A 13,471-nucleotide genomic window follows, 5' to 3' on the forward strand; every position below is an offset into this window, starting at 1 on the left:
TGCGGTCTCTTTGGCCTTTAATAGAGTTGCCTGTTGGCTACTGATGAATGATAAATTGGCAATCAGTGGGACCTATTGCATTAAAATGTGCTCTTATCTGAATAAAATGAAGCACATAAAAATGCACAGGCATCCATATATGATCAGATGAGAAAGCACCATGTCTGCAGGTAGTCGGGCTCACATTGTGATTGGATCACAGGGAGACTCAGCCAGGTGTGAATACAATCCCTACAGTGGGTTCATATTAAGGTCTTCAGATTATATCAAAAACCCTGCAGGCTACAGCTTTAGCAGATGAAGCTGAACATATGGCTGCTCGTTTTGAAGTATGCCATTCATTTATCTTGCATGAAACCCCCCCCCACAACTCGTTGCTCCCAGACAGATAACAAGGATGACCCTCTCTTCAGCAGAGATAAATTCGGTGCTAGCTGGACACCCTGATCATCTCTGGTCATCCTACACCTGCCATGTTTCATCTCAGTTCATTTCAATGAAACTATGACACTTTACAACGGTGGTTCACGTCCCAGCAGTTCACCAGTTTTGCACATGAAATGAGATAATGCAAAGAGAAAAATTTGAGCATTCATTCTTTAAATAAGATATCCAGACATGGATTGCACTTTAATACTAGGTCTAAATGGGACCTGTTTAATAGGTCCATGTTTAATACAGTAGTTATCTATTAATGGATCAGGTTGTAAGTGAGAGTGCACACTTACAGCAAGGTGAGTTTCAATTGCAGTGAAAAGCCTGTGAAAAGTTAAAAAAAAAAAAAAAAAAGGCAATGAAAAGCCAACCCTCCTTTCTTTAAACCAGTGTCCAATTCGGTATATAGTATATGAGATGAAACTTGTAGCAAAAAAAACAACAACAAAATTGTAGAAACAAAAGCTTTAAAAAGTCGCATGGCAACGTTTCAAAGTGAAATTGGATTATGATTTTTTTATTTATTTATTTTTTTTTTATAGGTCTAGGATGAAATTAATTACAGCCAAACTTTCAGTGATGGCCTTTCCACATGAGAAGATTCCGGACATTATCAAGACTGGTTTTTAATTTTTAAATTTTTTTTATCAGATTCTATTTAAACTTTCAGTTTCTTCTGTTCTCTTGCTAAAGTTCGTTAACTATACCATCCATTCATTCCCCATCCTGTCTTAGAGACTAAGTCGAGGAACCCTGCGGATAAACCTCATTTCTGCTACTCCCAACATTATTCTTTCATGACCACAGGTGAGGATAGGGATGTGGATTGACAGGTAAAAAGAGAGCTTTGTTTGCTTCACCACCACTTTCTTCTCCAAAAACACAAAAACAAGAAGAGGCTGTGTTAGTGCACAGAATTAGTTAATTTTCTGAATTTCATACTTTTTCGCGATTTGCCAGATGTGTACAGGAAGACTGTTTTAATAGACCATTCGAACATTCAGATTTGGCTATGATTGAAATATATTTAGATTTTAGTAAAATCGCATTTTTATCTTTGCGGTATTCTGTCCTCCTTCACAAAAGTGCTTGTGGTTTTGCTCAGTTTTAAATGCTCTTGTGAGAACAGACTCACTTGTCACATCTCTCGGGTATCTGGACATAAAGACCATAGACGGAAAAAGAGATGAGAGAGAGAGAGAGAGAGAGAGAGAGAGAAAGACAAAGATTTTCTCCATTTCTGGTAACAGTACAGCATGATGAATGGCTGAAGACTCTCCTTGAGTTTCTCAGTAATTGGAAGCGAGGGATGTTGTGCTCTGCATATTTGCCAGAAGCATAACAGACTTTATTAGGATCCATAAAACACCATTAAAATTCACAACCGAGGGAGCTCAGCCTACCCCTCCAGACTGATAAATTACTAACCTACTGTTCACTGAAAGTGGCCATTTTCTTTCCCGCCTGTTTTTCTATGCTTGCTAGACCCTGCTGCGTACAATCCTTATGTCCGTCATGTCACTTCCTTTTAAACATAAACACTCTCTGGTGTGGCTTTTCATTTTTCCAGGCCACCAAAATGAACAATAAGCTAAGAGAAATAAGAGGCAAACATGTTTCTCGCTCCTTGGACACTGGAAGCATAGAAATCTACATGATGGATGTTCAAACAACAGAACACTGATGCGATCTGACCCCCGTCGGCACACGTGGCCCTGCGATGCACGCGTGCACACATACACAACCTTTTTAATCCTAGCTAGCTCAAAGGTTCATCTCATGTGTCATTGCAGGTTGCCACACAGGCAAAATGGCGCGTTCGTCGAAAGAATATACCCGATCCTATGTAGACAGACCCTTGAAAGCAAAGAGTGAAGGGACGCAGGAAAGCAGGATGCAGCTGGAAAGTCTTTTACACTTGAAAATACCAGACAGTAAGATCAACACGATCAAAGACTTCCTGTTTTCATTAACAGGGGAAAGAGGTCAAGAAGTCTACACGGCGAAGGAATGAGTCGCCTCAGCCGCTTGATGATATTTCATCCCATTTCATTGTTGTGGTTTACTTTACGAGATACACTTGATGTCCAAAACACAAAACACTTCCCGTCTTTAAGACAGGATCGTCTCTGGGGTGGAGAAAGAGTCTGAAGTTAGTCATCAAGAGCGGTCGGTGGAGCATCCAACATCCCAAACAGGGCTGTATTATACTCCTACACGCTTGTTCTGCATGTTCAGATACATGAAGCAATGTGCTTCTTTTGCCGAATCTCAGATGGATGGGTTTTACAATGATCTCATCATAAACTGGCAAGGAGAACACTGAATGTCCTCCTGGAGGTGCCTGACTGTTCATGTCCAAAGAGTCAGGCTCCTGTAAGAATCGAGGAGGTGGAAGAGACTGGTGGGTGGTTGTTGGTGGTGCTTGTTGTTGTCGGTGGTGGTGGTGGTAGGGGGGTCTTGTTTTAGCTCCGGGGTGCGAGGATGGATAAGATGTGCTGGTCTGATGAATGTCTTCTGGTCTGCAATGTTCACGTGAATGTCAATAGACCTGCATGTAGAGAAAGAAAGAGCGTGAGCACAGCAGGGAAAAAAACACCGCGTGTTATGATCAAAGGAGACGGAGAGAAACGGGCAGCATGCAGTGTTCTGCTTCATGTCTTTTTTTTTTCTTCTTGGCTCGCATTTGCATTTTCATTGATCTTCTCGCTTATTTTGTTTTCATGCGGTTCACAATAAAATTCCATCACGCCTCGTGCGTCATATTTTACAGCAAGGAACAGGAGGCGTAAGCTCGATGGACGGAGTCTAGAATAGAATTTTTTCAGATTTATATTAAAAGATACAGCGGAGGATACAAATGTGATACGCGCACATTTTTGCATGACTTACTTCATATGATTTTCATATCTGTGCGCACCGATTTCTGTTTGCTCTCATAAAATGAGCTGGCATGTCTCCAGCCTAATCCCACAGTTTCTCATTATCCAACGTCCCACATCAGTTTGAGAATCTATAATTCAGCTACAGTCAGTGGAATGAGACTAACAGTCTCCATAACACGTTTTGCCACTTAAATAAATAATTCAGCATGGGAATTTGTAAAATTCACTGACCAAATGAATCTTTAATAGGCTTAAATATAATTTCGCAGAATTTCATAAGTTCCAACCCTCCTTTCACAAATAAATATTTATGATTTCTCCACTTCCCCCATTTCTTCCGGTTTGTCTGTAATTGCCTGCGATTCATGTGGTTTTCTCTCTGTCGAATCGGGAGAGATAAGTCCTCTGATGATGAGGCTGCATCAAACTGGAAATGCAGAAAGCACTGCCATGGGCTTCAACACAACACGTACACGCAGTGCTATATCTATTTTTTTTCCCTCCACATCATTTTTTAATAATGCATGAAATAGTCCAAACATCTGACAGAGTAAATTTGTAACTGCCTGTACATCATGTTGTTTGGGCTATAGACTAAGCTGCTAGTTTATCTTGTACAAGAACTAACTGGGCATTTTATCATGTAAACCTACCATACAGGTGCATTTTGTAGGTATATGATTAATGAATATTCCTATGCACAACTTGTTATCATTGAAATGCGACCAACTGCTGATCAGATATGATTTGTGTAGTGGATCATTCTTATCACAATAGTGACCCTGACATGGTGGTGTCCATGTAGCAGAGTAGATATTATTAAAACATCATCATGCCAATTAAGTATCTCGTCATAGTTGAAAGTGGAAACATCTTTGATTCGTTTGCACCAATCAGATTGCAGCGTGGCCGACTAATCCCGGAAATGAAAAACCGAAGCTGTCGAAACATCCACAACCATCCTTGTTACCCATCCTGAGAAAAGCATTAAAAATCCTTATGCAAATAATAGCAATTACTGTCAAATAATACCGAACCATAACAGCTGCACTTCCCCTTGATTGACAGGTACTAATTGCTTTAAGGCCGCATATAAACCCACGTCATGTCCCAACGTCACCTCTATTTCTCCCTCCGAAGCTAACACACCGTTTCCCATCCGGCAAACTCCCAGAGGGATCGGCATGAAGCAAGGAGTGACAAACAACAGCTGGAGTGTAAATATATCTTATTAAATACAGCCGTGTTTCATTTCCTCCTCTGAGGCTGATTCTAAAGGGGATGCCTGTGAAGGGTGTGTGTGTGTGTGTGACTACTGAGATTGAGCCGCTACTCTGCGAGCAGCCAAGAGCGTTGAGGCTGCCAGTCACGTCCTGAATGGTCATCTCCTCCTTCATCTGTGGATTGCCATTGTAGCTATGGCCCACGCGTGCCCTCTAATCCCGCTCTAGCCCTGCTGCTGAGCCTGTGGCTCCTGTCTAAGACAGCTTAATCAGGCCTGCCTGAGCAATATCGGCTGGATAAATGATAAGAATTCAACTTTATTTCTGCTTTGCTTTGGTCTCTGTAGCTGTACTCCAGCGTGTGCTTACAACAGTGAGTGAGCTGGCAGAGGAGAGCCGTTTTATTGCCAACAAAGTTGAAACTGAAAACTGAATAATAAAAATATTTTCGCTTTTAAAGAGGAAGCCTTAGAACCCTCTAGGGCTTTAGAAAAGACCTAAGGAATTCTGATTACTACTAATGATTATAATTGGTATGATATTCGGAATTTATTTCATATCGGTAATCATCCTCCATGTTGTCTCGTTCTGCTCAAATCTATTTAACCTCTTTGTACATTCAACAGTTCCTCAAATGTTCATTACAACCCTGTCTGATCAGGAAACTCTCTGTTTTAGGCTTTTACAAAGAATCCATCCATCCATCCATCCATCGTCTACTGCTTACTCCTTTTCAGGGTCACGGGGAACCTGGAGCCTATCCCAGGGAGCATCGGGCACAAGGCGGGGTACACCCTGGACAGGGTGCCAGCCCATCGCAGGGCACAATCAAATACACACTCACACACCCTTTACAAAGAGTCCTTTAGACAAATTTATACTTGCTGTTAATTACACAAACATTTACAAAAGATGGCTGCCACATGTATCCTGTGGTCATTCGGCGCACCACTTGTGCACGTCTTGAGAAATGAACGCAAAGTGTCAGTGTGCTGCAATACCAATGTAAATCGTGGAGGCAGTACAGCACATGTCAGACTGTGTCCCCAAATGAATACAAAAACTAACGTCATGTCTCAAATTGCACACTTATGTACTACTCTAGACCGTCATTGAGTACTAACACTAACCGTTTTCCTATCCCAGTACATGTTTGAATTTTAAAAACCATTTAAACCTAGCAGAAAGTGGCCTTTGAGTACCAGTCTTCTAGATTAGTAAATATTTGTCTAATGTATGGTCATGTCATGATCAACATAACATCGAAGGCATCAAGTTTGAAAGCGATGCCGAGCTCGTCGGTCTGTTTAACGTTACTCTTCATGCTAAACGTTTTACTGTTTGACACAGAAAGCGAAGTTCTGGCTGGCTTTGACATGCCTTCTAATAGATGCTGTTTTTAATCCTCCAAATGTACATAAGATACGCAAACGTGTATCTGAACAATGCCTACTGCGCAGCCATTGACAGTGACATCACCGAGTGACAAACCCTCGTTACATTTATCTCACTCAATAAGTGCAATATTATTAATACATTACTATGTGCAATAACTGTATATTTCACTTAGTATTGATAAAATGTTCATACAGTACATTACACCAGTTTATTAAAAACTAGATGTATCGCCTCCCCACTGCTGCCACACTTTATATGTATTTCATATATTTCCTAATTATGTGACTTGTTAAATTTCGTGTGATTCTGTGGACCTTATGGTATTGTTATCTGTATTTATTGTCTGTATTTATTGTTGTCTTTTAGTCCTCGTTAATATATACATGTCTATTACATGTCGCATGGTAGTTTCCTGAAGGAACTGCGTTTCATTTTTCTCCACTGGCATGCGATGTGCTAAAAATTACAAAGTATTTGTATTTAAATCTGTTTAGAACTCATTCATTAATAAACACTGTTAATTATAATGAATGTATTAGTAGACATCTTTGGTGTATGGGTGCACGTAGATACAGTTCAGCTAGCTCACACGTTGTTTTGGACTGAGTCCTTAACCACCAATTAGGAAGTGATAGTGGAAGAAACCAGTTATGTTTTCATTTCCCATGCAATTTTTTTTTTTTTTGCGATTTTTATTTATTTATTTATCCCTCTAGGCTTCAGATAAATCACTCACTGTAAACACGAGCTGCGGTCTAATTATTAGTCTTGATTTGATCTTGATGAAAGCAATCACACATTTTACAGCCAGCCAGCTGAAACATCTGTGTTGTGAGCATAAAATTCAGAAAGAAACAAAGTCAAAAAATTAGCTGGTGTCAACTGAACAGGTTATTTTCAGGTCGAAATTTTATTAGAATTCTTTTACAAGCTACTAAGTGCTGTTTAGAGTCTGTAATGATTTGTATTACATTTATCTGTTTCATTACCAAGAAAAAAAAAAAAAAAAACATGTAGAAGAAGAAATCACTTTGATGCAAGTGCAGATGTCCTCACCTCCTCTCAGCTGATATCCTTTAAGATGGCTCCTTGGGCAGTGGCTAAAATACGAGAAAAAGAAAACATTTAGGACTCGTTTAGACTACAGAAAACTTTAGCTCTATCAGAGAATACATTAAATAATAATAACACCGAAAGACTCTAAGAGGCTTTGTGTAGGGTTTACATAAATAAAAACAATATTTGAATGCTACACCTGAACTGGATTTCCTACACGCTTAAGAGGATTTCCGTCATAAGCTCATGCTCCCTATGTAAATAGGAGCAAACTTTTAATATTGCACTTTTCTTTTTTGGCAAAACTGACTTTAAATCCCATCTCTGAGAAGTCTGCTATTGTTACGCAATTCATGGAAACAATAATATCTTAAACATATCTTAACAATAATATCTTGAACAAATAATTGTTAAATAAATGAATGAATGAATAAATAAATAAATAAATAAATAAATAAATAAATAAATAAATAGACAATCCATCCATCTATCTTCTATACCGCTTATCCTTTTCAGGGTCACGGGGAACCTGGAGCCTATCCCAGGGAGCATCGGGCACAAGGCGGGGTACACCCTGGACAGGGTGCCAGTCCATCGTGGGGCACAATCACATACACACTCACACACCCATCCATACACTACGGACACTTTAGACACGCCAATCAGACTACCATGCATGTCTTTGGACTGGGGGAGGAAACCGGAGTACCCGGAGGAAACCCCCACAGCACAGGGAGAACATGCAAACTCCGCACACACAGGCCCACGTTGGGAATCGAACCCCCGACCCTGGAGGTGTGAGGAGAATGTTAAACTCAAATTTGCACATTTTCTGTCGTTATTATTTATCTTACATCTTATATAAGGAGTCTCATTTAAGTGAGAGAATTGTTATCTATCTTCTTAACTAGTTATCCAGTTTGGCGAAAACTTAAATAAAATAAATAAATACTTTTATGGTTGGTCTGCAACGCTAAAATGGAAGCCAATCTCAAAATGTTCTAAAATGAGGTATATCTGGGCATCAGTGGCATTGGCAGATGATAAATATCGAATATCAGCATCCCGTATTAGTGGACCCCTAGTCATTTTTAGTCATTGGCCATGTTTTGCACCCAGCAACAAATCAGAGATGTGCAGTGATCTGGGAAAACCTGTCAGATGATGCTGTGGCTGAATTAATGCAAACAACCACAAAAATGAAAAACAATCAGGATTCGGTCCAAATGAGGTTTTTCTGCCCAGAACAAACTTTGACAGCTTTAAGAACGCATAAATATATTTCTCACCAAATCTTCCTGCAAAGATCATGTTGCATAAGCAGCCAGTTTAACAAATGTGGTGGTAAAAACAGTCCGTCTGCCTAAAGATGCCTAAATCCTAGCAACAGACACGAACCTAATCAATTCAGTTTGTAATCAGATAACGGCTGTCAGAATGTCCACAATGCTCCTGCACTGCAGTCGGAATGAAATCTTGAAATGTGATTTCCTCCCTTTTCACTTTTGGGAGATATTTAAAATGCTAGAAGTTTAACTTTTGGTTGAGATACATGCAAAAAAGAATCCTATTTCAGAACTCTATATGATAGACAATGCTATAATTTCACTAATTCTGTAAATGCTACCATTGTATACGTATATTTCACGTCCACGTTATCCTTGGCCTTAGACTGCCTCGGCCATAAGTTGCTAAAGTTTTCATTCTTATTTAAGCATCAAGTTTAAGGACACTTCCAACTTCCCAAGCAATTAAGATCCCTGGAGTTTCTCATAGAGGACTTTAGTATCTTTGGCAAGTCAAGGCTATTTGGGCTCACTGTACTTGCTTGTATGCCAATGACCCCCTTGAGCCACAGACTGGCATTAGATCCAAGCTGACTGGCTCCCTACATTGTTATTAACAGCCGTGTTGGCAGTGCATGTTGGCTCGGTGGACGGTTAGTGTGTTCCAGCTGTCTGTCTGCTTGAGGAGCATTGTGCTCTCGGCAAAACCCTGCACACAGCCTGCCTGATCTATAGCTCCTCTCCTGAAACATGTCATCTAAATGCTAAGTACCGTCGCTGCATTGTTAAATCAAAGCAGGAAAAAAGTAAAAGCTGGAGTAAGCAAAAAAATAGGATCCTGTGAATAGTCGCCAAATTTCTGATTTGATTTGTGTTTCCCCTTTACTTTCTGTCCTTCCCTGAATGGAATGACTTTCTTTTTTTTGAAGAAAGGCTTGCTGCAGGATTAAAAAAAGTAGGATAAATAAAGCAGGCAAAGAGAAAGGACCGTGGTGCATCAAACGCTAGCTTCTCCTGCCTCCCATTTGCTTTGTAGAGTAAAGAATTTTATGGAGCGTCTGGACCTCACACATGCTTGGCTATCGATCGAGCAACATGAACTCTGAAGGAAAAACGCTGAGGCAGCACTTAAGGGACTTGCAATGAACAGTTCCTGCTAATTAAAAGGCTAACAAGGTGAGTAGGTAAAACTGAGGGAGGAGGGAGGAAAGAGAGACAGACAGAGGGAGAGGAATCCACACAGAGTGTGTGTAGTTTGCAGTGAGAAAAACTGGGAAGTCTGGAAGAGATGGATGTCTGACACTCTATTCAGACTGGATTTGTTTTACATGGGGAGGTGGGGTAATGGAATTAGTGGAAATCACTAGTGCATCTCTAGGATTTGAGTCATATTTATGGACTGCACATTCCCATCATTTACCTTCTATTGAAGAATCTGTAGAAATGACTCCAGAACTCAGATCAATATACACTATATGGCCAAAAGTTTGTGGACACCTGACCCACCCATATGTGGTTCTTCTCCAAACCGTCGCCATAAAGTTGAAAGCACACAATTGTACAGGATGTCTTTGTATGCTGTAGCATTATACTTTCCCTTCACTGGAACTAAGACACCCAGACATGTTTCAGCATGACAGTGCCCCTGTGCACAATGTGAGGTCCATGAAGACATGGTTTGTCAAGGATGAAATGGAAGAACTCAAGTGTCCTGCACAGAGCCCTGACCTCAACCCCACTGAACACCTTTGGGATGAACTGGAACACCAAATGCACTCCAGGCCTCCTCGCCCAACATCAGTGCCTGACCTCACTAATCCCTTCAGCCACGCTCCAAAATCTACTGGAAAGCTTTCTCAGACGTGTGAAGGTTATTATAACATTCAAGTTGGGACTGAATCTGGAATGGACTGTTCAAAAAGCACATATTTTGGACATATCGTGCATATCCCATCCAAATAGACATGTTGGTAAATATTCAATGGGAAAAGAGGTTTGGTTTAAAAAAATGGTTTAAAACTTAGAACAAGCTACATAAATGGCAACATGGCAGAGAAAAGGACAGAGAAGCCATGCTTCCAGTGGTTCAGTTGTTGAGTTCCTAGTACAGCCTACAACTTGCCCTATAACAGTGGTCACCAACCTTGTTCCTGGAGATCTCCCTTCCTGAAGGCTCCAAACATAATTGTGCCCACCTGACCTGCCTTAAGAAGTCCTTGATGAACTAAAACAGGTGCGTTAGATGTTGGTTGGACATGAAACCTGCAGGAAAGTAGATCTCAAGGAAGAGGTTTGGTGACCACCGCCCTATAACATAATAAAGGTTGAAACAATCAGTTTGTATTAAATGAATCTATTGTAATCACTACAGACATCCACAAGCAACATTACTTAACAGACATATATCCAGAAATCGTATCCTGTCTGAATAGTACTTTGCAATGAGACAAAGAAAAAATTAAATATGCGTACAATCATCTGAAACAGCCATCCGGCTTCCTCTCCTCTGCGTGCTAATATTTCAGGGCAGATGCCCCTGGGCACACGTCTGAGGGAGGAGAATGAAGAATAGGTACACCGCCTCGCTAGCGTTTCGGCCCAGATTGTTAATGTGTACTCTGCTAATTGAGCATATTAGCTTTGATTAGTGCAAATGAAGCGACGGCTCCAGGTGTTTCAGCTCTGCGGGGGGTGGAGGAATGAGCTTGAATGCGAACCACAACTGTTTACTGTTTACTCTCCGTTACAACAAATATGGCCGCATCATGTCATATCTCTGGTGATCAAAGATCGTAACAATGGCATCGTCGAATCGATGTGTCGATGGCTCTTCCTGCCAGCTCAGCAAGATCCATCCTCTAACTCCAATTGCATTGGATCTAGATTGAATTGGCTTGAATCAGCAGTAGCACTGAATCTAATTAGTGTTTTTCATAACAAAGAGAGCAGGAAAACATTTTTCCAACAGCAAGAGACAAATTAGCTAGAATACATTGTCAGCATCTATTACAAACATTTGATGGTACCATGGAGGAAACATGGTGCCTGTCAGGCTCTAACAACATCAACAAGGAATGTGGCGATAACAGGTTATATACACACACACACACGATATAATATGCTACACCATAGCGCTGTAGAATTCTTGATTCTGATTTTTTCTATATTGATTAATTTTCTATAACTGCGGCACTGAAAGTCGTTCCATCTGCAAGGCAAATCACAGGTCTATATTAATTTTATTTTTATTGTTTCTATGGTAACAGCTAATTCACAGGGACTACTAGGGTGGATGCTCCACATACAAAGATTTTAAAAGTGTGTAATTGTTGATATGGTGATGCTTGGTATAAGGGAGACGTTTAGTGTTGTGGAAGGAGTCTCCAGTGTCAATTATTTGTAACAGTCAGAGGTAAAGCTGTTAAAGGTAAAAAGTTTTCCAACACAGGAAAGTCTTCAAGACAGAAATATTTGTAATTAAGTTGTACAAGACAGAAGTATATTCATTCCAAATTTTATATATGACTCAATAGTAAAAGGACATAACGAACATTTCCTTCACATGTAAAATAAGGCTTGAACTTAATGACAACAACTACACTAAGATTTCACATTGAGACATTTGCACAAAAGCATGGAAATGGAAATAAACACAGAACAGGTGAACACAATCAGTCAACAAACCAATAATAGGACGGGGGCAGAGACAGGACTAGAACATAAATCAAAACAAATACACGCCGTTGACTACCATGGGAACTGTAATATGAAGGGGGAACTGTGACACTTGTATTGCATGTGCTGAATTTGCATACCGGAGCCTGATTGGGTCTTATATTTTATGACACAATAACAATCGGCTGCCATGTTCAACATAACCAGTGCTAATATTAACAGTTTAAACATGGCCACAGAAATGAGTGCAGAAAAAACCTGTACACAAAATAATTTATTTATAACACACACACACACACACACACACACACACACACACACACACACACACACACACACACATTCACATTCTATAAAGTTCAGAGTGAGTTTATAATTCAATTTCATGATGTGCTGCTTTAAGACGCTGCATTCCCATCACTTCATTACTACCATAAAAATAATTTCCTGGCATTACACACACTTATTTTCCATACTAGCATTTTGCTTACAGAAGTTACTAAATATCCATTGTCAAATAGAATGTCTAAATCTGTATCCTGATATTGACTGAAGCAGAGTTAAGCTGAAGATTTGTCCACTTGTGCCAATGCTGAGAAGAGCACGTCACCATGACAACATGTTATGTTTAAAAAAACAAAAGAAAAACAAAACAAAACCTTAGGTAGCATTAGATTTTGAGGACTGTGTTAGACAAAAAAAAAAAAAAAAAAAAATCCACATTCACACACTTGTGCTAGTGTCCATCTCCAAGGTTACTGCAGGAGGCAAGTGTGAGTGGAGCTCGTTGTCCTTAGGACTCTACTGAGTTAACCATTTAAAGATTGATTTATCGCCTTTGATGGCTGCAAGCTGAGCTACAGAGCACAGCAGAGCTCTGATGCAGAACAGGTCTGAGCATTTAATGAAGTGCTTATTTATAGAGTCGAGCACTGTAGTGAATGTCAAATACACAGAGATGCAGATCTGTTGTGAAAACAGACCGGGGAAGTCAACTACATTTCTTGAGGTGCCATCAGAGAATGGAAATAGCTTTTAACAGAATAGAATTCTTCAATAGTGCAAGTGCAATGAAATTTGGTTTGCAAATGTCAGTAGTACAGAAAAATAGAAATAAAAAATACAGATGTGGCCTTAAAAATGCACGTTTTTTTTCCCATGCAGGATCAGGAAGCCTATCAGGCAGAGGTTTATGTAGATGAGGTGTATTCAGAACAAATTTGTGAAGGTCCAGTTACACAAAATTCCAGTTAGACAAAAAGACAACATTTATCTTTAAATGTTTAAATGGCAATAAATAAGACAATCTGACAATTTTCTAACTAACGTAATGGTCAGGATCTTGGGTGGCTGTAGAATTGTCAGGATCTCAGGTAGTTGTTGAATTGTCAGGATCTTGGGTGGCTGTGGAATTGTCAGGATCTCAAGTGGATGTTGAATTTTCAGGATCTCAGGTGGCCGTGGAATTGTCAGGATCTCAGGTGGTTGTTGAATTGTCAGGATCTCGTTGGCT

General features: G+C 40.0%; 1 protein-coding gene across 2 annotated transcripts in view; it reads right to left on the reverse strand.

Annotated features, from left to right (window-relative positions):
• Positions 1 to 388: 388 nt before the first annotated feature.
• Positions 389 to 13,471, reverse strand: part of tafa5l (TAFA chemokine like family member 5, like) — an 80,542-nt gene continuing 67,459 nt past the window's right edge. Inside the window, exons 5-7 of one of the 2 annotated variants that reach the window (XR_001812558.3) lie at positions 10,427 to 10,590; positions 6,998 to 7,041; positions 389 to 2,986 (exon numbers count right to left, since the gene is read on the reverse strand). Coding sequence is in view for 1 of the 2 variants with exons in the window: in XM_017466955.3 (XP_017322444.1) it covers positions 7,018 to 7,041 (24 nt within the window). In the remaining variant the exon portion in view is untranslated. The remainder of the gene's footprint in view (positions 2,987 to 6,997; positions 7,042 to 10,426; positions 10,591 to 13,471) is intronic. The other variant, XM_017466955.3, reaches the window with a different exon arrangement.

This window comes from Ictalurus punctatus, chromosome 5 (assembly GCF_001660625.3).
Source record: "Ictalurus punctatus breed USDA103 chromosome 5, Coco_2.0, whole genome shotgun sequence".
NCBI lineage: Eukaryota > Metazoa > Chordata > Actinopteri > Siluriformes > Ictaluridae > Ictalurus > Ictalurus punctatus.